Here is a 24,831-nt window from a genome sequence, read left to right on the forward strand (position 1 = left end):
AGCAAACCGAGTACATATGTACCATCCAATTTCAGTTCAAATATTGCTTTTAAACTTAACAAAAAGTAATCAGGAACGTAGGGCAGTGTGCCTGATGTTCTGCTACAGCATTAGTGAAGGCTGCGTAGAGTTATGCCATCCCAGATAGGAATTTGCCGTGGAATTGCGTTACCACCCCTGGGTTTTTGGCTGCATGATTTTCACCAGATAAAGTTGGATGTGATTCGTGCAGGTAAAAGCCACACATTGCGAATTTAGACAGCTTGGAGCTGGGGAAACAAGCAGTATTACCACATTTAAGCCAATGCCAACATACAGAACTGAGAGAGATACAGTAGTACTGCAACTGGTGTATACCACACCAGTCAGTGTCAGTATTTATTGAGTGTGGTATTACCACACACCTTTTAAGGGCAAATGTAATGATGCCCAAAAGTGGCAAAAGGAGGCACACAAATAACAACAAAAGACATGTTTTCAAGGTATTTATTGAAGTCTTACAAAATCAAAATGGCGCAATCACAAATAAATAGCGTTATTTGCTTTTGGAAGACTATTATTGAATCTAAGCATGGAATGGTAACTGAACATTATCAGAGGTATATGCTATAACAACATATCACAAAGTAATACTTATAACATTTAGAATAAATAGATGTACAAAGCGAGGCAAGACACAGTAGCTCACACATTAGGCTCTCTACAACCACTTAATCCTAACAGTGATCATGGCCCTTCTAGTTAATTTTACCATGCACCTTTTAAAGCACATATGCTTTTTAAAACCTGGCAGTAAGAAAAATATAGTTTCAGTGGTACTTGCGTTTTTTCAATATTGTAACCTCAAATCTACATTTGTTGTGGTCATTTTCTGTATCACACATATTTTATAGAGATTTTCTTTAAAGAATATGCTCCATAACTACATACTCCCAGTGTGACCAGTGATCAGTTTAACTCAAGTGGGGATGATATGATGCTATGAATGGGGATGATATACTGAGTGGGGATGATATAATGCTATAAGTGGGTCTGGTATATTGAGTAGGGTGAAATAATGTTAGTGGTAATTAGCACCCTTCCGACAGACGTACAGGCCACTGACATTAAAAGGCCGTGTTTGCCAAGTGACACAAGAAAGTCTATCTTGCAGGATTCAAACTGTGGTTCATTTTGGAAGATGGGGAGAAAAAACACATAATTGTATGACAAAGAGCGGGTACCGGGTTTAGCATCTGTGCCTCACCCCCCTACTCCTCCGAGCACCACTGACTACTTTAGCTCTAGCTTTTTCAAAGTTGTTCACTCTTACTGCATAATAGAAGCCCGGACAGTGATGAGAAACAGCGGCAAATGATATGCGTGTGTGTGTTTGCACTGCCTGCGTTCAGTAGCTAGACACAGATTGTGCTCACCCTGGTTTTGGGTTTGATTTCCACGCTAGCCAAAAGCTGGTCCTAACAAGCAAGCGCAAAAGTATGAAAATGTTCAATTAACACACACAGAATGAGGAAAAACCTTGCAACCTCAACATTAGGCTCTTGGCATCTGTTCGAGGCTTTAAATTATGCGGCTCTCATTTGGGCTAGCCCACCTCATTAAATACACAAATACATTCTGTCAATAAATACGTCCATAAATGTATATAAATATAATCTAACAGCATATATAAATATATGTATATCTATATATATATGCACATATATATGTGTCTGTATATATATTTATATATGATCACAAATAATAAATTATTCCAGTCAGTCCAGTAAAGCAGCCAGCATAGAGGTGGCTGTCGCTACCCGCTGGAAAATGCTCTACTACAGCATAGCTCTGAAGCACCATTTTAATGCTGACCTCTGGAAGCCAAGGCCCCTCATGAGCGCATCGTGGAGAGAGCAGTGACTTCTAGATACCTGAAGCCATCTTCTCCTGCCGGACCTATAGCCAGGCTCCTCTGCAAGGATAGTCAGAAATGAGATCTGATTGTGCTCCCTAGTGGGGAGTCTTTTTGTTATGATCATTTGCTATTTGCAAATTTTCCTAACACAAGAAAATATACTTATGTGTTCTGTGCCCTACTAACTTACAAGCTCACCATGGAATGTCCTGGACATTTTTCATCACATCAGGGTCTAGAAGAGTGACGTGGAGGTGATGAGTTCATTTAAGTGGACAATAGTTATTGAACTTCCGCTTGAGACTAGCACAAGTGAACACAAACTAAGTTTAGCTCATGGTTTACCATTTCAGGTTAGGTCAGAGATCTTCAGCTATGGTAATTTTCCTGTGAGATACCAAGGACAAAGTTAAGCACTCACTGATGGCCTTTGTCAACCGACGGGCAATAGTTTTCAATCTCAACCTGGCTGGCGTGAGTCTTCTGAGGTTTACAAAACAAACATAATTCAGTTCAGTAATTTTAACACTTGCCACAGTCCAGCAAAATCTACATTAGGGGTGCTACGTAAAAATGTTATTATTGGAATCTCAAAGTCCTAAACGATTGCTTCAACACAATTACTTTCATGTGAGTAGTACCTTCGTGAGATGCCTAGGGACCTTCCCCTGAAGATTTTTCCTCGAGGCCAACCTCAAATTATTTGCAGACATTTTCCTGAACTGAGGTCATTTGATTTTTTGGATAATTGAATTACACCTTGAGTTTATCTGTTGAATCCTCCAAGGATTCCCTCTACAGCATTCCCCTTTTCAATAGTTTGATGACTTTCAAAGGCCTCAGAGGACTACCAGTCCTTAGCCTTTTAATAATCGCACAGTGAACGTCCTTATTTAAGCCTAATTGAAGTTGAACGGGGAGTATAGAATAAAATGTTAGCACAAAGTTGCACACGGATGTGGACACTTTGGTTTGCAGCATAAATAACGTGCAGTCTGTGAATTTCGGGTTGATGCTCCCTGTTCCCACCTAATGAACCAGGACTCTCTAATAACCATAGGAATAAACGTCTGGCTATCCAATTGAAAACATGAAGAAAGATGGACTTAGTAGACCCTTAGGAGGTACTCCATGCTCTAAATGAGTAAGCACATATCTGTGACATTAAATGCACTGATGCTTAGTGCTAACAGAAACGAGCTAAAGAATTACCCAAGCCCCACAAGCTGGACTTTGGAGGTTCTTGGATAGATGATGATGGTTGTGTGGAATAAGTAGTCTAAAAATTCGTAGTCCTCGTATCCTTTCTACGCTGCCAGTAGCCACGTTGGAGTAGTTTCTTCAGCCCTGCAGACACTTCACTGATGAACTTCACTTCAGTTTTCAAAACTCTGCAGCCCTGAATCTTCTGGTCTAAGATGCTGTACGGGGTTGGCATATCGGTGGGGTTAACAGAAGGTGGCACTTCATGTAGGATGTATAGGACAGAGTAAATGTTGGAGAGGAGCCCTTCTGTACTGTGCTCAACAGAGGTCAGAGCATGAATCAAAGAACTGTCTGGATGAAGAGCTTTCTGCTGCCCTATGATGCAGGTGGTGGCCTTGTGCATAGTCTCCAAAGTCCAGTATATCAATTGCAGCATCTGTATCTCTGGCAGACTAGGTATATCCTTCTGGGGGAACCACTCTGCTAGTTCATCACAGAGCTTCAGATTCCTCCCCAGCGCTTGTTCAACCACCTAAAATTAGGAAAAGATGAAGAGAAAATTAATAAAATATTTTTTTGCATGAAGTTTGAAGGAAAAAGAGTATTGTGTTACAGTGACATTATAGTACAGCAGTTAGTATGACAGAATAGTGATAATAATAAAAAAATCATGTTACAAAATATCATAGCCAGAATATCAACTGCCAACATACAACGAATGTAGGTTTATGTAGCTAAGTGTAAATGTACTATTCTTAGGTCCACATCTAAATACCTTGAAGATATTAATATATGTATGATCACATTGTCCTACTTGACTCATAGGAATGCACACAACATTTACTTCGACATAGATTACTGCATTCACGGAGCATCCTTATCTAATGAGTTCATACAGTGTTGCCCTATGTTGCTCCTAGCTAAATCTTCTCTTATCCACTCGAAAAGATCTAGCTCAGCAGTGCTCTTCTCTATATAAAAGGCTTGATTGTCTCCACGGTGTGCCAAGAATCTGGGAGAAGCAATCAGTAACTGACAAAAGAGCAATTCCCAACAGGAAGCTCATATAACCCACCTTCCACTCACTCATTGGGCTTGGGTGTTTCCTTCGAGATTAGAAAACCGACAATTAGTTAGGCCTCTGTGCAATAAACTTAGCTATAACTCAAGTTGTCCACAATGAAGCCATCAATTAACAGGGCAGAAGCCAAGGCTCAGCTCTTTGCTTTATGCTATAGGTTTTCATTGTGAGTGACCTGGTGTTCAGGCCAGTATTTTTCGGACCCAATAAAACCGACTCCAGAGGGGCAGAATTTATCTGGTAAGAAAAATAACTGCTAGCTATGAGTTTGTCCCTGATTTTGAGGCGTAACCCACCAAAATCACTATGTCCCAGTAATTATAAGGCATTTTTGCCCAGTTAAATTTCTGTGGGAATGCAGTGTGCGCCTCCGAACTCCTACCTGCGACATGTGCAACAGCACGAGTTACCACGCATTTTACAGCTAACCGAATTGTAATATTTTTTGCAAAATACAATTTCCAGTCCCTTTTTCTACCTTGGATGTGAATATCGGTTGGAATTCATTAGTACACATGGCATTCAAGTCTGTGGTCACAAAGCCATTAAAATGGAGTGAGTTCTGCAATTGTGCTTTTTCTCTCATCCCACACGACCAGTTATCCCTGTGCACAAGGACCTCATAATCATTATTCTCATGTGCCAAATACCTAGTCACATTTTTATTTACATTGGGAAATTGGTCGACCTACTTTAACAATATTTAGGACATTGGAATGTTGAGAGCTCCATTAAAAACAATGGAGTAGCTCTGGGTTCATAATGACTGGTATAAGCCCAGAGCTCCAACATTGCAATGTTTGTTTTCATGTTTCTCCTTTTTTAATTTAGAACATTCTACCCTTAGTGGATGGAATGTTCTCAAAGATTTATAGCCCTTCTGCCTCGGGCTATTCCAGTTGTTAAAGGCCCTCCCCCTCGTTATAGGCCCTTGCCTGCATCTCTGGCCTATAGCTTAACAACAGGTATAGCCTTCAGCAGCAGGCTATAAGGCTATATTCTATGCTATATTTATTCTGTATTTTGAGGCCGCCCCAGAGTCTTTCATACTTGAAAGTCTTCCTATGAGTAGCATTGGGAGGATGGGGTGAAGGCTGTGGTAATGTTAGTTGCCGCAGTAACTCTTACTTCTTCAGCCTCTCCCATTCTTCATAAGGCCTGTTGCCCTTTCCACTTATCGGTGTCTGAATATTTTCTCCGAGCAGGAAGTGAGAAAGAAAGTGAAGCAGCGGGGATAGGTTTTTTGGGGCTTCACTTCCGCCTATAGCGCCTGGACATGTTTCTTAGCACTGTTTCAAAAGAAAAGGGAAATCCTATCCGTATAGGCACAAGGGAATCAACGGTACTACATTGAGTATCTTTAGTTGAGATGACACTGAACGCACAACGTGTCCTGATTGAGAGCAGCAGCTCAAGGAGAGCAGGCTATATTTTAAGGCAGACACGAGCGGCACGAACGGGTAGCATTTAACATGTGACACAGAGCACACGGTGTGCAGGTTCTGACAGTGCAGAGGATGAAAGCAGGCTCTCTACTGCTTCTAAAGGGTTACAATGAGAGAGAACAGACAGTACTCACACTGTGAAGAGAATACACCGAAGAGAGAGCAAGAGCAAGAAAGAGAGAGGGGCCTGAGCTGTTCCTTATATGCATATGGTCACTGCGATGACATAGTGAGGACATACAAAGGCATCCAGTACTTACAAAGAGATCGAAGAGCCGTTTGATCTCCATCACCATTAAATCTGCCTTGGCTCTGCTCTGATTCAAGATCTTCTGTATGTCTCTCTGTCATGAATTAAAATTACAGTTTACTGGCATGTTAGATCGGTAGAAAGGACGTAAAATATATTACTTATTGAGAGGGGGAGTTCTGCATCACATCTCAACCATAAGCATAAACACACAGGGGCTGATTACGACTTTGGTGGGCGGCGGAGGCCGCCTGCCAGAGTCTCGCGTCGGAATGACTGCCCATGCGTCCATCCCTCCGCCTGCCCCTATGGGGTCCCCAACTACCCCTTTCTGCCAGCGTTTGCTTGGTGGTCGGACCGCCATGCAAAGGCTGGCGGAAAGGGGACTCATAATCTGGAGGGCAGCGCTGCTGGCATATAATTATATATATGTATTCACTGAAAAAACAAAGGTTACAGGAATGTTATAGTTAGGAAATAGAATTTAAAAAAACATAGAAATTCACTTAAATACCAAAGGTTACAGGGACGTTAGAATTTACTCGAAACCGTTGAAATTCAACTGTTATAGAGTTATTTCAAGTAACTATAACTCACGCCCTAAGGTAACCATAACTCGCCCCCTCACTGATGTTCACGAATTTGACTCTTGCCCCAGGGCCATGCTCACAATTGGGAATAGACTGCCTTGGCAGCTGTCCCGGTCTCCCTTATCCTCATTTAGTTGGGTTGAGGAGCAGGACAGCCGACATCTGCTCATGTCCCATGTTTGCAGCTGCAAATATGCCACCAGGATGCTATCTTCTGTCCTTGGTCATTATGACTGATCTTTTTGAGGATGAATAATGGCCCAAACTATGGACACCTGCCTCAATGCCGAGTTTGCAACTGTAACCACAGCACTCAGGACTCTGCTTTTTAAGCCGCATATACCCTCTGCTGCTATTGGTGAGGAAGGTGGGGGAGGGCACTGAAAGGATGCATGCACAATCAATATGGGGGGGGCATCACGTTCCCATAGAGGTCCTGATTCACAGAGGTAAACTTACACTTGTGTTACTACAGCAAGTGTAAACTTACATGGAAGTTTAAGCTTATCTTTGTGAATCAGGTGCACGGGCTTGATTCACAAACATAATTTACACTTTTTAGTAGGTTTACTACTGTTTTGTTATTCATAAACTACGAGTGCAATTTTACTACTTGTAAACTTACTAGTAATACAATTGCACTTTTAGTTTGTGAAAAACAAAACATTAGTAGAAGTTACCTTTGTGAATCAGGCCCAGCTCAGAGGAACCTCAAAATGACTGCATTGCCTTCTTTGGTTTTCTCCTTTTTAATCTCTCTCTCTCGTTCCGAGGCCGGCACACAGCAGGAGGAAGATGAACAGACAGAGCGGGTACTTACATCAAGTTTGAAGAGATGCTTCAACTCTGACTCCATTGGTTCCGTCTTGCTGACCATACTCGGTTTTTGGATCTGCTGTTTGCGCCCCTGTCATGAGTTACAAGTACAGGACAGATCACTCGGACTGTATACAACAAACATCACCTATTACATGGCTGTAAATGCAATAAGAGCAACCCATATGCTGACTGTGAAGATCAGTCAATGAAATGCGGCTGTATTCTGACTGAGATGGGGCTAGCAATGAGACCAGGATGTGTTCTGATTCAGATGAGGACAGACAGTGAGAGCGGAGTGTATCCTTCCGATGAAGGAACAGCGGAGATAGCTGAATGATACATGGATTACAAAGATGTGAAGAGTGAGAAAAAGCTTCAGTCCTCCATAAACCCAAATGGACAGAAGAGCCCTGGAAAGAGCACTTTGTTGAATATTGAGTCTCTAACAGGTCACAAAGTGGAACTACATACTCGGATTCAGACACAGAAGCCTGCCATCCTAACCTTGTAAAAAGAGTCTAAGCTTTCCTCGGAGGCCTGCTAGCCGCCAGGTCAGCAGCACCCTTGCCTCAGCCCCTTCTGCCCTCTACATAAATATATTGATAGATCCTAACCTGCCTAGCAGGAATCTGTTTACTGAAAGTGCATCCGGTAATGTGGAGGAAGCATTTTCTGCAAACATGAAGGTGGAAGGGCCTGCCATGTTGTTATGTGTTGTTCAGCATTCCCTTCTTTCAAAAACAAAGTTCAGAAGCGGGAGTTTTGGGGGGGAAAAAAAAACCTCCTCCAAAAAAACAACTCCATGACACAAAGGGAGTTCTCTCCCTGCTTATACGGGGTATTTGTTTTGCCTGCCATAGAAATCAGTGGGAGTAATCACACCTTAATAGAGCTGGGTGAGTCAAGGGTTTTCGAGGGGAGAGCCAGCTGAGGCAACACTGTTGGAAACTTGGTGGATGCTCATTGATAAATGATGTAGAGGTAACCATCTGTGTGGGAGGGTGGAAACTCTGCCAATTTATTGGAAAACGTTTACTCCAATAGACTTTAAGTTATGCCTCATTGCTTGACAATACCTCAGGATCCTCGAATTACTCTACACCACCCTCAAACTCATACATACCAGAATACCAACTCGCCCAATGGCAGAGGCATGTAAATTGATATTGTCTAGAACAGGACAGTTAAATAACTCCCAATAGATTTAGCTAGCACCTTATTATGGGATGCCCGATAATTAAGTGGACGGTACGAGGGCTGGATTTAACGATTATTGGTGGTATCTCACTCCAGTAATCGTACACACTTGTTTCCAAGCTCGGAATCTTCGAAAAAAATGCCGGTCTCAGAATTACCATTTCCACTTTCGCATGTGGCTCCGTGATTCTGGGTCATTTACCTTGCACATTTTTCACCTTCAGGCACTGCTGTTAGCCCACAAACAAGCATGCACCATGATTACACATCCTCCCAAGCACATTGCTACGGTACTCCTTTAAAACCCAGCAACAGTCATAAGATTATTCAGCCTATCGAAATTATGAACCCCATATGCTTCCTCTGATCACCAGTATTATTTAGACTGCTTGTGAAATCTGCAGCCACATTTGCACAAATAATATAGAATAGTGAAGCCCTCTTTCACCAGCGGATCCATTCCTGCCAAACATAAGCAACAAAGAACCGCTGGAAAAGAACACATTGAACGAAAGTAACCCGGTCAATTAACTAATAAGTGGGCAAAAAAGTATCCCTATCAAAACTTCCCTCTTGTTGCTAAAAGGTTTGAAAATCTGGAATATCCACCATCACACTAACCAAACATATTGAGGCCTTTTCACAAACTGCAATAGTAAACCAGTACTCCCTCGACTTCCACCTCTGCTATCATGTCTACGGGGAGAGCCTCATAAATGAAAATCTACTGCTTAATAGGAAATGTGGGAAGGACGGTGAGAGTGACTGGGAAAAACTAATATGCTTCATTCCAAATTGTTAGGGGTTTAGGGAGGAGTAAGGGTGGATTTACACCCACTGCTATTAACTTAATTTGAATTAAATCCATAATTAATTGAAATATATTAAACTAAATAAAAACATATTTTCTGAAGTGTATATTAAAAATATAGTCCCACCTAAAATAAGTTGTTAAAATACTTTATAATAATTTGTTCCTTTATGTGTGTTCAGTTATTCAGACTGGAACAAGGTTTGACATGCGATATTGTTTCTGTTGTATATTCGTTGATGTATGAGATTTACTATTCTAAATATGTGCATCTAAAAGCTAAATACTTTTTTGACAAAATTTGAATTTTGAGAGCTCTACTGAAGACAAATGGAGTGGTAAATGGCCAATGTTGGCTGATACAAGCTTTCTGCTTCAACATTCCAAAGCATTTTATCTGTTTTTCCCTGTTTAGTTGTAATTATTCTACCCCCAGTCGATGGAATGTTTTAGTAGCATGATATGCCTTCTGCCTCAGGCTATAACAGTTCTTAAATGACGTCTCTCCCATTATAATCTCAGTATATGCAGTGGCTAGCAAGGATGCCGTTGGTGTTAGTGCGAATAAGAAAAATTGACCCCTCTAAAGCCTCGGTAGGGTTGTAAAACACATCTGTAAATATGGTACCGCGAGCCCCTTGCCCCAGAGTGCTTGGGAAAGTAACCCTACCTAACCAAAGAGAGCAACATAACTGCTGCAGAGGAAAGAAAAGGGTAACTTCAAAAAGCTATACACTATCAATGAGAAGAAGTAACACACATTGACTTATTCCAAACAAATACTTGTTCAGTTACCTTATTCATGTGCGCACACATGTATATGTGAGAACTTCCCTTTTTCTGTTTTCCTTCCTTATAAGAGATTGTGCGGTGTTTGTGAGGTCGCGACCTTTGGACATGGACTGTGGGCTGCCTAGTAGGCACGTACTTGTGCTGAAGTGCACCTGTCTGTTGGAAAATGGCTCCATGGGCTGACACTACTGGCAGATTGGTCAGAGTCAGTGACAACAGGCTATGACTGGTTGGCATGATTGGGGCTTACACAATCATGAATTATGCACAGCCTACCATGTGACTGACCATTCCAATTTCTCTGTTTACAAACGGATATCTAAATGAGGCTAAAAAAGCACGGCTTCGCTTGCCTTTGGGCAGACTGTACCTAACATCCAGGTTGCTCTAAGACATTGGGCTGTTAAGGTGTTACACATTTCCCAGTGGGTCAGTGTGCCTCAGCACTTATGGAAGTGTGCATTGCCTGGGGGTGGGCCCTATGTAAGCACAAAAATATATACCTCGATACCCATACTAAACTCAACACCCTGTTTTCTGTAGTAACAATATCCATGATCGGCATTTAGTGTAATATTGGTGAGTTACGACATAAAGAATGGCTTTATGGAGGTCTGCCACACCACTTTTCAAAACGCAGAACCATCATCGAGGTATGGGACTACTGAGCAGATGAGTTCCCCCCCTCCTGTCCACTTAATTACGTGTCAAAGCACCAAGCCCAGTGAACTCCATCCTCCATTGCACTCTTCCTACACCATGACAGTGAACAGCAGATATTATTCTATTTCTATGTCAGTGGTCTTCTAGGAAGTGGCTGCTCTCCACCTATATTTAGTATCAGCCCAGAGATCCCTTCTTCCTTTTTTTACATATTTTTTGCATAATTTATGCAGCACTCTATCACTGAAATAGTTTTTTCTTGACTTACACTGGGTGCTCCCTTGTGTTGGAATAAAGCTATACCTCTCTGATGAGCTAACATGTGTCAGAGGTCCTTTTATTCATTCTAACTTGGTTTGGGTGGTATTTAACAAACCCAAAACTTTAATACTCTGTCTGAAGTGGTAAAAGGCTTTTGTCATTTTTTAGCTCCAGATGCATGGCACTCTTCTAATCCTATGTTTAAAAACTCTGTAAGAAAAACAGTCATTTGAGGTGTGTAGATTCAGAATGCCGATAGTGTTGTAGTGTGCTCCATATAAAGAAGCTACTCTACACCTAAATGTAGGAACTACCCAGAGTTCCCTGCTTCCTTTGTTGCATAATACATGCAGCACTCTAAGCCTGAAAGGGTATTGTCTAGATTGTCTATATAACTAGTTTACTTTGATATCAATCAATCAAGGATTTATATAGTACAGCTAATCACCAAATAAGGTATCTAGGTGCTTGCAGGCCCAGGAGGGCTCATTCGAACAGCCAGGTCTGGAGAGCCCTTCGTAATTTTGGGAGTGGATTATGGTCCGGAGCTGCGTGGGAGGTTGTTCACGTCTTTGCTGCAATATGAGAGAAGGAGAGTCCTCCACTTTTGCTTCAGTAGATGTGAAGAGTGGGGGTGAGTGAAAGGAAGTTAGATCGTAATCTTCTCAACGGTTGGTGAAATTTCAGAATGTGGGTAATGTAGGCAGGTACTTGGTTGTGTAGGATCTTTTGTGCGTGGGTCAACAGTATGAATTGGCATCTCTTCTGTACAGGTAGCCGATGGAATTACCTGAGGTGGGGTGTGATGTGGGTTCATTGGGGGACGTTGGGGATGAGCCTGGCAGTGACATTTTGAATGATTTGATGTCTCTTTAGGAGGTGAGTGACGATTCCTACATAGAGAGCGTCGCCGTAGTCAAGCCGGCTGGTGATGAGGGCCTTTGTCACCAAGTCTCTTGTGTGCAGAGTAGCCATTTGAAGATCTTCTGTGGCATGCACAGGGCGAGATAGCAGGTGGAGGAGATGGCGTTGATCTGTGATTTTATGTTGAACTTGTTATCAATTATGATTTCAGGGTTTCTGGTGTGGTTGGTGGGTGTGGGTCCAATGTCTGAGGGCCACCAGGAGTCATTACATGGGTTGCTGTTGTTGCTGAAGATCAGTACTTCTGTCTTGTCTGTGTTCAGCTTCAGGCAGTTGTTTTTCAACCAGTCGGTGGTGCTTTTCATGCATCTGTGGAGTTTGGTCATGGTGGTGACTGAGTCATCAGTGAGTGAGAGGATGATTTGAATGACAGTTGCATGGGATATTATGTTGAGGCCATGAGATTGGACGATGTTTGCTAGAGGGACTATGTATACTTTGAAGAGTGTGGGGCTGAGGTGTGAGCCTTGCAAGGACACCGCAGACAATATCTTTGGGTTCGGAGGTGAAAGGTAGCAGGCGGATACTCTGTATTCTTCTGCTAAGGAAGGAGGTGATTCATATCAGTGCGTCCGCTTGGATGCCAATGTCGTGGAGTCTTTCTGTCAGCGTGTGGTGGAATATGGTGTTGAAGGCTGCTGAGAGGTCATGGAGGATCAGAGCTGCTGTTTTTCCACGGTCAAGGAGGGTTTTTATGTTTCAGTGGCTGCAATCAGGGCAGTCTTGTTGCTGTGATTGCTGCGGAAGCCAGATTGGGACGTGACCAGTACTTGGTTCTGCTCCGGGTACGTTGTGAGTTGTTTGTTGATGGCCTTTTCTAGCACCTTGGCTGGGAATGGGAGCAAGGATATTTGTTGGAAGGTTTTGAGTTCGCTGGGTTCGGCAGAAGATTTTTTGAGTAGAGGTCTGGCTTTGGCGTGTTTCAAGGTGTCGTGGAAAATTGCAGTGGTAATTTAGGTGTTGAGATGGGCAGCAGATCCTTTGGTTACTGAGGTTGAAGATGTGGTGCGAACATGGGTCTGTGGGTGTTCCCAAGTGAATGTATTTCATGGTGGGGGTGAAGTCCTGGGAGGAGAGGTGGTTCAAGATGTGGTTCGTGTTGGTTGTGATTGGGGTGTATCTGCTGAGGAAGTCCGTGGGAGTGGGTTTTGGTTTGACATTTCTGTATATGGTTGCAAGCTTGTCATGGAAGAAATCAGCAAGGTCGTCACATAGCAATGTTAGGGCATGATGTTGTTTTCACTGCAGTCCGGTTGGAGGATTACTTGACGATTTTGAAAAGTTCCTTGCTGTTTTTGGTGCTGTTTTCGATGTGTGTGGCAAGAGCTGTCTTCTTTGTTTCTCTCAATAGTCTGTGGCAGTCATTAAAGGAGGTCTTGGAGGCTGCCCTGTCATTGGTGTGGTTGATGGCGTGCCATTTTCTCTCCTGCTGTTTGCTGTCACATTTTACAGTTCTGAATTCTGTGTATACCAGATGGCCTATTTGGAGGATCATCTCAGGTTGTTGATTTTGATGGGGGTGATGCTGTTGACACAGTTGGTGATCCAGGCATTGAAGTTCTTGATTACCTTTTCCAGGTTGGTGGAGGCGGTTGGGATAGAGGTGTTGAGGGTGTCAGTCCTGGTGGTCTATGTGGGTTTGCTCCATCTGTGGTGGGGATGCTGGCCATCTTGGGGGTGTTGGTGCTAGAGTGGATAATGCAATGGTCAGTCCTTGTGAGTTCTGTGATGAGGCTGTATTTGAAGCAGTTGTTTGAGGTGAAGATGGGCTCCAGGGGTGTCCTGCTTTGTGCGTGGGGTCATAGATGATTTGCGACAGTCTGAGGCTGCTCATGCTGTCAAGGAGGTGGGTGGTGTTATTGTCTTTGAGGTCATCGATGTGGACATTGAGGTCGCTGAAGAAGATGTAGTCCATAGAGTCCAGGGCTAGGGGTGCAACAAAGTCTGGGGTCAGTATGCAAGGGTGCGTCTCATGGTTGTCTTTTTGTCAAGTGGAGCTTGAAATTGAGGTGTTCTATGAGGGTTGTGGTATTGTCGGTGATGGTGGTGCACTCTGTGGTCTTTTTGAGGATGATGGCTAAACCTCCCGCCAGATTTGTTATGCGATCCCGGTGAGTGATTTTGTACCTGATGAGGATTCCTGTGGCGATGTCAAGGGCAGTTGCAGGGTTGAGCCAGGTGAGGAAGACGATGTCGGGTGCGAGGGTGGGTATAAGGTCCCATAGCTCGGTATAGTGCTTGCATATAGATCCTGTGTTGACGAGAAGGCAGTGGAGTAGGTGGGTCTCTTCTGACGTGGTTTGGCAGGGGGTTGGCTTTGTGCTTTGTGGCACAATGGTGGTAGTGCAGGGGAAGGTGCATCTGGCTTAGGAGAACAGTCCTACCATAGCATGAGATGCAGTGTGTTAGCAGTGTTCCCTGGGGTGTCCAGTGTTCAGGGTGTGGAGGCATTGTACCTGCTAGGAGAGCTGGGGACCATGGGTCCTGGTGCTGGGTGCAGCCCAGGCACGAACAAGCACAGATGTGCTTGCCTTTGGTATGCCTTTGTCGCACCAGAGGCACTCCTGCAGCGCGTGTCAGCTGCCCTGCAGCCTCCAATAAGTAGGTCTTGGATGGAGGAAGGGGTGCTTGAAGATGGTGGGTGGGGCTAGGTGGGAGGTGGCAGTGATCAGGAGAGGAGTTTCGTCAGCAAAATCGGGCGGGAGCACAAACAGAAATGGAGAAGGGACAGTATTTAAAGAAACGAGCACAGGAATTAGGACTTGGCAAAAACAGAGAGAAGTGTAAGGGTCAAAGAATCAGCACAGGGACCCGAAACCAAGAAGAAATGAGAGAGAAGCACAGGAGTCAGAGAGTCAGCACAGGAGCAGAGAGAGAATAACAGAAGCAAAAGATTCAGAGAGTCAGCAGCAAAACAGAGAGAGAACAAGAGAAGCACAAGAGCCAGGAAATTATCACAAGAGACAAGACTGAGCCGAAGCAGAGAAAAGCGCAAAGAAATGCAGCACAAGGAAAAGGCCTGGCAGCATAAGGGAGATAGCTGGGACCTGTAATATAGTGAATGAAAATGTATATTGTTTTTTCTTCTTACATTAAAGGTACAATACAATGAAATTTACTGTTTTTGTTATTGGCAATTAGGAATTATTTTGGTGTATTTTTTTTTTTTTGACAGTGTTTATCAGGAACCTGCTACTAGTTAGTTTGACGCGAATGAAATTGAGTTTTACAATGTTAGGGCCATATCCTCAAAGGTATATTTGCACATATAGATTTACTATATTTAAATTAATTTCTGAAAATTATTAACCTACAACTAAACCAATTTAAATTTTACAGCACAATAACTCATAAGATTAAGTCTTTAATAAATAATCAAATAAATAAAGTAAATTAATTAGAATTAACATTATTATTACATTTGGAATCCCATTATTTGAATTAATTATCATTTGAATAATTAATTTGAATTAATTCCTGTTTTTATTGAGTTATATTTATTCTCAAATAGGTATTTTCATATTAATATTAATTTATTTTAAATATGTAATAATTTTATATTGAAAATAGTGTTTACACTAGCATTGAAACAACACACACATTTTATATATATAAAAATATACATTTATATACATGTGTTCTGTGGAACTATGCTGAAGTACTCTAGGTTTACAATTTATGTTTTTGGGTCATTTGTAGGGGAGAGCGCAAAGCGCTCAGTCCCCTGCAGTAATCTCTCTTTGGGCTTCTAACCACGCCCATGTCAGATCAGTCACTTTCCATTGGTTCGTGGGCTTGCCTTTTAAAATCCGCTTGCTTTCATTCGTGAAAGGAATGCATACGTCATGCCTTTTCCGGTGTAGCCCACCTACACAGCACCGGTAAACTACTGAAGTCATACGAGGCTCAATGTTTTCATCATGGTTTCCGGAATACTTTATCTTTTATTTTCCACGCAGCGAGATCGCGCTTGGGTTTACATAGCGCGATCGTGCTCCGTTTTTTCCATTTTCAATTTCAGTGCGATTGCGCTGCATTTTACATAGTGCGATTTGTTTTCTTCTTTTAATTTGTGAGGTAAGAAACATCCGGTTAGGAGTTTACAACGCTAATAGCTCTAACTCGAGCAAATGCAAGACCCTTTTCATTGCAAATGCTTGTTTTGGTTGTAGTATCTTTAGAAGTGCTGTCTGTGAATAGCAATGTGCTTACTCTTTTGTGGGTGGGTGGCTGTATTTACATGTTCCTTCCTCACACAGCCTAAACACTTCCTTACCCCTTCCTTATCCCTTCCCATTTTGTAGTAAATATTCCCCATTTTCTAGCAACACCCATGGGTTCCTCGCACATTTCCTACTAAAACCCATCCGTGCGTGTGTGAAGACCTTCCCAACTGTGGCGTACAACTCTGCATAGGAAAGACAGAAGAGGCTCACGCAGGTTTGTGAATAGTATTGTGTAGTACGTGAGTGGTACTATTGTAGTAGTACTAAACACAGTCCAAAGTGAATAGGCCTCAATTTTTCCTGGATGCATTTATGTTATTTTTTTAAAAATGTTTGCTAGATTTTTTTAATATATTATCAGTACTTTATTGCACAAATCAAACGTACTAGTACTGTCATAGACTCTACAGACGCAGACAACAAGGTAACAAATCTGGGCTGGCAATGCTGCCTTCCTGAGTCTGATACATCTGCAGAAGAAGTGCAGTGAGCAATACGAAAGAACAACTACCACTACAAAGCATGACCTACTCTGTCATTCACCGGAAGCTACTCTGGTTCACCTTCCAAAAACTGCGCATATGAACCTAATTCGTGTATTCACATTAAAGAAAACGTGTCTGGGACTTTTATTGCCTGGCCAGAGTTTGCAGAACTGGCACTACTGCTGACAGTTTTAACACAATTACTACAGTGACCTTTTCTACCCTACACTACTCATTTCTGTGCTGTAAAGCATTTGCCTGAAAAGAGGGCAGCCGTGTGAGGAAGGTGACTGGAGTGTATTAAACTGTCAATACTCAACATTTGTGAAGCCTCATACTGACGTGGACGCCTGGAGACAGGTAAACTGACACGTCCAGGGATATATGGAATGGTAGGCATATTGGCCTGACTCACTTGGACATGGGAGGGTGGATCGAATCGAACAATTATCGTTTTGGGCCTTCTGGGATGCTGGAATGATTTGGGAGACACAGGGCACACGTGGCCAGTGTATGGCCCTTACTGTGACAAATCTCAGCCACTGAGCCAATCTGTCATCATCTCCACTAGCTCTCAGCTACACTTACAAACAGAACCCAGCCGTCTCTCTGTGCCAGGCAGTCAGCAATGGGCTTCATACAGACAAGGCACCGAGCAGAGTTGCAAATAATTGCAGCTGGTGTAGTGGCTGGACCACTGATAGCTACGCCACTGCGCCTGTGCCCTGGGCCTGTAACGTGGGATGCTGCATTTAACAACAATTATAACACTCTGGGGTGGGCAATAATAGCGGCTGTTTTCTGTTTGTAGCTAAACTTGGTAAAAGGCTCATGAATGAAATGCTCTAAATATGCAAAATTCAATTTATATCTGTGGCAACCTAAGGTGTAGATCTCTGGAGATACACAGCTATAACTGATCTACAAAAGGCCAAGAGTATCTTCTTATGAAGATTATTGCCTGTTGTGCATAGTACCCACTCAGAAACTTGTCATATTGCACTGAGGACTACCTATATAAGATATGATTAGATTATGTGGAGAAGTGTGGCACAATGGTTAGAGTGGCAGACCTTGATGTAGAGATGTGGCCTGGGACCACGGTTCAATTCCCACCTCAGCAGATCTTGGGCTCAGTTCCTTTGGACAAGGTAATTCTTGCCTTGTGTCTAATCTAATTAATGGGTCCCACTCTGTGCAATAGCTTGCTTAATCTCCACAGACCCTGACAGCACTTGGATTCCTGGCTTCACCCTGGGGGTTGCCCAGGAGTGGGTGCCTCACAGGGAAAAAGTGAGGAGGGGTTCCACAGCAGTATGCCTACAGTTCCTTGAGACTCTAATGGGTGAGTAGTGCACTATACAAGTGTGAAGTTTACAGTTTTTTTTATTAGGTCCACTTCTTCCAACAATATCAATATGGATGAAGTTTGAGGAGAGTTCAATAATTCAAAAGTGCTTAGCTTTGAATAATGTATTAAAAATCCCTTGGTTATCATACATTAGAAGGGCCTGCTCCCAGTTGGGGCTTTCCTGCATTATTTAACAAACCTGATTTGTTAAATACCTCAATTAAAGTTTTAATAAAATATTTGTTTTGTACATTTTGTGACAAATTGAGAATTACAAAAAAATGCAGTAAACCTACGGTGAGATCCCTATGCTAATGTTTCAACCCCAGGGATTATGGAGCCCTATCTTTCTTTTGTAATCAATTCACAACATTGTTTTTATCTCACGCGTCTTAGATTGAATATCATTAATTTCTGTGACTTTCCTAAGAGTAGTGTCTTGCTTCAGAAACTCACGTGTTGCCCATGTGATGAAAAGTCCTCTCAGAGCACATTGCACTTTATGCTTTTTCATGAAATATATATGTACCATAGGAAACTGTATTTACAGCCTATGTGATGTGCAGTAAATACAAGGCATCGCAGACTTGGCTTGGTTTTATTCAACACCTCTTTTCTCCTACAACTGGTTTGGCTGTAATTCATTTTGTCCAATCCACAATTAGCATAAGTACATTTTTATAGATGGTTGAAGAATGGTTAGGTCTGTGTGTAGTTATTTTATTGAGTATGTGTTATGATGATAATGATGATGATAACTGAGTCTCTTTATAAGGTTACAGAACTCCAGGATGACATGTAATATCCTTATAATGTTATTCAGTGGATACTTTATTCTGTATAACACATGTTTATGCCACCCCCCTTCCCACATACAGTTTAATTCCTTGGTGTGTTGCTCTTTCATTTTGAAGAGATATGATGTTTGCAGACATAAATCATAAAAATAGAATAGTATTTTGTAGAACATGAGCAATACTGCTGTAGTACTATTAAGTGTACCACAAAGTGTATAGGCCCTATTGTTTCTGGAGTGCAAAATTAAACATTACAAAAAGCAGTTGTATATTTGTTGCAAAAAGGTATAGAATCGGTCTCATACAAGTCAGATTTAAAGAAAAAAACGTTGAATCTTAGAATGTGCCGACTCTTGCAAAGATTTTCTATTTTTCGTATAATTGCCTACAAAATTGTAAAATACTATTTTTCGTATAATTGCCTACAAAATAAACATGTTACCATAAGGATCTCCTTCCTACTGATCACTATTTATTTAGAAAATGTATTCAGAAGAAATGAGAGCTAGGTTTTGGTTTCACTGTTTAAACTGCAGCTTTAATTATGCTTCCTGGCATGCTTTTCCCCCATGCCGGCTCTGGTAGCAGGTATTATTATGTCAGAACTCAACTGTATTAATTTATTATAGTTGAGGAGCTATGTCATTACATTATTACAGGTGACTAGAGAAGTTATAATATGGAAATTGGAGATAGACTTTTATCTCAGGATTTCTCGCTACAGTGTATTACAGAGACATATACATAGGTTTTAATGCTTATATAGAATTTGTAGACCTCCATGATTTCAGGGGCCAGGAGATCTGTGTTCTCTTTATTCTGGTTTATATGCGCCTTTCTGTCCCCCTCGCAAGAGTTAAAAATTGTGGTCACTAGAACTGTATACAAGGAGGGAAACATACGATTTGGCAAAGAAAATTGGTATGACCTTAGCAAGCTTGTGCAATGGTTATTTACTTTCTAAATGTTTTAATACTAGCATATGTCACAAAAATAGGAAGGGTGACACGGCCTAAGAAGCTATATGTTTCCAATAAAAAGGTTAAGTAGCTAAAAATAACCACTGCACGTAATTTTCATAGAATAATAAGGGTGCCTCCAAGTAGGCAGATGTACTTAGAGCAGGTATAGATACCCTCCTTGGTTTTAATGCACATCACAGAAAAACAAGGCTATTATTGGTGCAAAGAAAGGCTATTTTTGGCTTTGAATTACTGTAACCTGAAAAAATACAGACAGGCAGGCAGGCAGCCCTACTCTCTGCACATGGGTAGTGAAACTTGTGAAAAGTTGGGGTGTCGGATGATGGATTCAAAGCGCATCCACTTTTGACGAAAATGAGAGCTGAAGGGCTGCGTACTTACATAGAATGTGAAGACTTCATTGACCTCTTGCTCCATTGATTCAGCTTTGGCTTTACTTTGATTTAAGATCTGCCACTTGTGCCTCTGCCAGGGGATACAACTAGTTGTCACTAGGATGGTAGACAGCATGCAAAACCTACAAAAAAGACCTGGAGAAAAAAATGAACAACTCAGACTATTGGACAAGAACAGATACAATTCTCACTGGAGTCATGCCTTTATAGGCTAGGATGGATTCTGCAGCAATAGCCCTCAATTCCCAAGCCACATGCTTATAATTAAGTAGTTATGGGGCCGCCTTAACTGAGGAATCACACACTTTGTTGGATTCTTAATGTCTGAATCATGCTTGACAACGTCTAAATACTGTCTTTGTGGACTGTGCTTCTTGGAAACTTATGTTCTTAGTCCTGATCCTGAAGTAACAGGTCCTGGATGTCATGGGGTATCTTTTGAATGCTTGAAACAGAGGGAAAAGTGCAGCAAGGGGTCAAAGGCTCTTCTTTGTACTCTATTTTAAAAGCTCGGCACATTTCCTGGGTGTCACAATGCAAGCACTACATTCCTCAGGCTTACTAAACTGAATTATATACTGGGGTAAAAGAACCTGGAGTGACGGGGCTGCATACATTGTAACCTTGCAGGACCAGTTCTGTAACCTGGAACTGCACAGCATCTTGTAGCCGGAGGTCTGAACAGCATTTTAGGACATGCACTGCATCCAGGGGCAATGGCCTATATATTGAAGCCTGGAATCTGGAATTCTAGACTCCCAGGATCAGCACTGACTGCTCGAGTCATAGGACTTGTACCAAACACTGAAGCTTTCCATGGAGCCACAGGACATTAATTGTTCTGGAGCCACATACACTCCATCTAGGAGTCAAGGACACTGAGCTTTATTTGGGAGTAATATAATATCATTGGACCTCAGGCCTTGATTACAAGTGGGTTGTATAATAGTGAGCAGTGCACAAACACGTGTTTGCTCAGGGATCACAATTAAAGGTGGTTCGAATTTTACCACGCATTAAATTCTGCACCCACATTACAGTTCAGCAGATCAAACCTGCCACAAGCACCAAGGTTCCCATGTTAAGTCCCACTTTTAGGGCACAACTCGTGAAAGGCCGAATTTAATGAACCTGGTTTCGACTTTGATCAGGTGCGATAATTAATTGTATATCCCAATGTAGTACTCATAATTAGGTCCAAACGTACATGGAGTCAGCACCACATTGCAAGGAACCGCAATGTATGCAAGGGTAAAATGATCTGCGCTGCATCCTAAGATCACTGAAACTCCAGAATACAGTGTGTGCCCTGTGTCCTTTGATTTTCGGATGCTGCATAGCGCAGCATCCGAAATCAAAGGACACAGGGCACACACTGTATTCTGGAGTTTCATGCTTTGCAGGGTATCCTGGATACAGCGCACTAAGGGCCAGATGTAGCAACAGAAAATTTTGCGTCTTGCAAATTGCGAATCAGACCGACTCGCAATTTGCAACTCACAAAATTGTATGCAGAAAGGTGTCTCAGACACCTTCTGCGACTCGCTATGGGGTTGCAAAGACCCACCTGATGAATATTAATGAGGTGGGTCGCAATTTGCGACCCCAAAGCGAGTCCCTGCACTCACAGGGATGGTGGCCTGCTGGAGACAGCAGACCTCCATGTCTGTGACTGCTTTTTCAATAAAGCAGTTTTTTTATTTTTTATTGCTGCCCGTTTTCCTTAAAGGAAAAAGAGTTGCAATTCAAAAAAATAATGAAACCATTTGGTTTCATTTTTTCAGAGTAGGCGTGGTCCATTGGACCACTGCCTGCTCTGAAAAAATATTTTCAGCGACATTCACAAAGGGGAAGGGGCCCGTTTGCGAATGAGTTACCACCCACTTCAAGCGGGTGTTAACTGCGAATTGCTTTGCGACCGCTTTCGCGGTCACAAAGCAATTCTGCATTGCAGTGCGAGTGGCAAATAGGAAGGGAACACCCCTTCCTATTTGCAAGTCGGATTCACATTTTGCGAGCCGGTACCGACTCGCAAAATGTGAATCAGCATTGCGATGGTTCCGACATCTGGCCCTAAATCCAGATGTTCCAAACAGTGCTCTGTATCCTGCACCCACAGAACTTTAGATGCATCTTGGAGGTAAAAAGGGGGCCATTATTGTATTCTGGAGCTGGAGAAGTATTCCTGCCCTGCATCATGAAATTCACTGCCTGTATGGTGTCCTGGTGCTGAACAACGTCTATTGTACCCTGAAGCCATAAGACGTATAATATATCCTGGGGAGCATCCTGGAGTAAGTGAATCTGCACTGCATCCCGGACCCTGGTATCAAAGACATGTACTTTATCTTGAAGTCACAGAACCCAGATTATATTCTGGATTCAAAGAACCTGCACTGCATACGGAATTCAAGAGACTTGCATTGCATTCTGGGACACTGACTTTCACTGCAGCTGAGGCTCACAGGGCCTGACTTGGACTTGCAACCTTTGCAATGTAGATCCGATGAAACCAAGTGCAATGTGCCTTAAAGTTACATGACCAGAAACGAATCCTAGAGTTAAGGGAGCAGCTCCACTGCATTCTGGGCCTGAACTGCATTACTGGGACACTTATTGTCTCACTTTTTTCTGGAATCACAAGATACAGGATAGTGTGTTCTGAAGTTCAAGCTTTTCAAGTACACTTGGGGATGTGAGAAGTTAATAACACACTCGATCTGAGGTGGCTGAGTCATATTTTCTACACTGCATATCGGGGTTGAGTAGACTTGTACTAATTTATGGGGTCGCAGAACCTGTACTATACTCTTGGGCAACAAGACCCGAGCCTGCGTTCTGAAGTCAAAGAGCCTCCTCAGTATCCTGGAACAGAATAACTTGCACTTCACCTTGAGATAACACAACTGGCACATCGTCATTGGTTCAGAGGCCCTATATTGTATACTGGACTCCAATGATTTGGTGGTGCTTGAAAACAGCAGATTTTAGGGAAAATAGAAAATGTTAAGCAAAAATTGGATTTTATTAGAAGCAAGCGAAGCAGAATGTGGGCAAGGAAGAGGTTGTTTGGTCAGTAGACCCAGTTTTAAGAGGGCCTAGCGCCATTCAAACAGCACATTAACGTCATTTTTAAAAATGCTAATGTGGCGTTAGATGGCTAAAAACACTGTGCCATATTTACAAAGTGGCGCAATGCATGCATTGTGCCTCTTTGCAACCCTTTGCGCTACATTATTACTGCGCCAGGCATAATGCATGCAAAGGTGGCATTCCCCCGTTAGGGGAGCTGAAAATAAGGTGCAAAGAAATCTAAGAGATTTCTTTGCATCATTTCTTTCGGTACTTTTAACGCCTGCTTTGAGCAGGCCTTAAAAGAAGGCTCCCATTGTTTACAATGGGTCCCTGGGTGCTTTGCAGGATTATCGTCAACATTTTTTACGCTAATCCTGCAAAGCGCCAAACCAGTGTCAAAAATTCTGACGTTAGTTCTCTAACTACCACCATGGTGCACCGTATATTAAATACGGCGCACACGTTAGGGAGGCACTATGCGGCACAAGAAAAGTGGTGCTGCACTAGGTGCAGCGCCACTTTTCTTAAATATGATCCTAATAATATTATGAGATGCTAAAAGAAATGTCCTCTCCCTTTGCCATCCCTTCACAGGACTAGTAATATCTCAAGGAGGTTGAGACAGCGACACATGAGTTTTATCAGCTAAGCAGATTGAGATGAGGTGCGTCCTAAATTTTTTATCACAGTGTGTTGGTCCTTAGATATGCAATGATGAACATTTTAATGATACTGAATCCTGTGGAATGGCTGCCATCATGTGTGTTGGGTGCGAGAGATGCAAATTAAAAGCAAATGATATGTGTGTTTTCTTTTGCATTGGGTTTTCACTAAGATCAGTATAAAACATACCACAAAGGAGTGGGAATAACCACTAGGGCTACTAGAAGTAGTGATTTTTGTGGCCTGAAATGTGAGTCATTTAGCAACAAATAAAATGAAAGGCACAGTCTACATTGTTGATCATATCCACTGAGTGAGTGTTTATGTGAGTCGGGGAACGCAGAGAGTCGCTTCATGTGTGCCATATACATGGATTTTCTGTGCTTTGCGAGATATTCTTCTGGAAATGAATTTCCATATATTTCAACTATTTTCCACACAATAATGCCTTGGACAAGAAAAAGAGCTTTCATATTAACAGCAGATGAATCCTTGATCCTTCATGTTTGCCTGTCTGGACGATCTATTTCTGGTTAAAATGAATCAGTCAGACGCTAAACCTTGGTCACATGCTCCACAGAACCAGACAATGGCACGGTCACCAGTGCAAGCAACCTTTTAATCTGAACACATGAAGGGCTGCTGACAGCTTTTAGCGCAAAAGGACAAAACATCACACCATATTGAATTAGCCTAAAAAGCTGATCAAATAATAGAATAAAGATATAACCGTACCTCGTAGAGTCCAAATTCTTTTGGAGTTGCCAAACATGCTAAAAGCACCAGAAGTTCCTGCGTCCTGTGAGGTTACCACCGCTGCTCTCGCCTTTCTGAACAGAAATGAGGAACCTTGCCTTTTTGTCTGCACTGATGAGCCAATACTCAACGCAGGCACTAGACCAGCCCTCCTGGAAAATTAG

General features: G+C 42.3%; 1 protein-coding gene across 1 annotated transcript; it reads right to left on the bottom strand.

Moving 5' to 3' along the window:
* Positions 1-472: 472 nt before the first annotated feature.
* LOC138266159 (uncharacterized) lies at positions 473-24,831 on the bottom strand. The gene is made up of 5 exons (XM_069214618.1): positions 24,647-24,831; positions 20,160-20,308; positions 7,290-7,376; positions 5,890-5,973; positions 473-3,635 (listed from the first exon to the last, which is right to left on the bottom strand). The coding sequence occupies exons 1-5, from the start codon at positions 24,681-24,683 to the stop codon at positions 3,177-3,179; spliced, it is 816 nt and encodes a 271-aa protein (XP_069070719.1). The 5' UTR covers positions 24,684-24,831; the 3' UTR covers positions 473-3,176.

Source organism: Pleurodeles waltl, chromosome 11 (assembly GCF_031143425.1).
Source record: "Pleurodeles waltl isolate 20211129_DDA chromosome 11, aPleWal1.hap1.20221129, whole genome shotgun sequence".
Taxonomy (NCBI): domain Eukaryota; kingdom Metazoa; phylum Chordata; class Amphibia; order Caudata; family Salamandridae; genus Pleurodeles; species Pleurodeles waltl.

Excerpts from the sequence above, each read along its gene's own strand:
- LOC138266159 (XM_069214618.1), bottom strand. The coding sequence starts at position 24,683 with ATGTTTGGCAACTCCAAAAGAATTTGGACTCTACGAG. Across the intron at positions 7,377-20,159 it reads ATGAAGTCTTCACATTCTAT|GGGCGCAAACAGCAGATCCA; the intron begins GTAAGTACGCAG and ends AACTCATGACAG. Across the intron at positions 3,636-5,889 it reads AACGGCTCTTCGATCTCTTT|GTGGTTGAACAAGCGCTGGG; the intron begins GTAAGTACTGGA and ends TCCTAATTTTAG.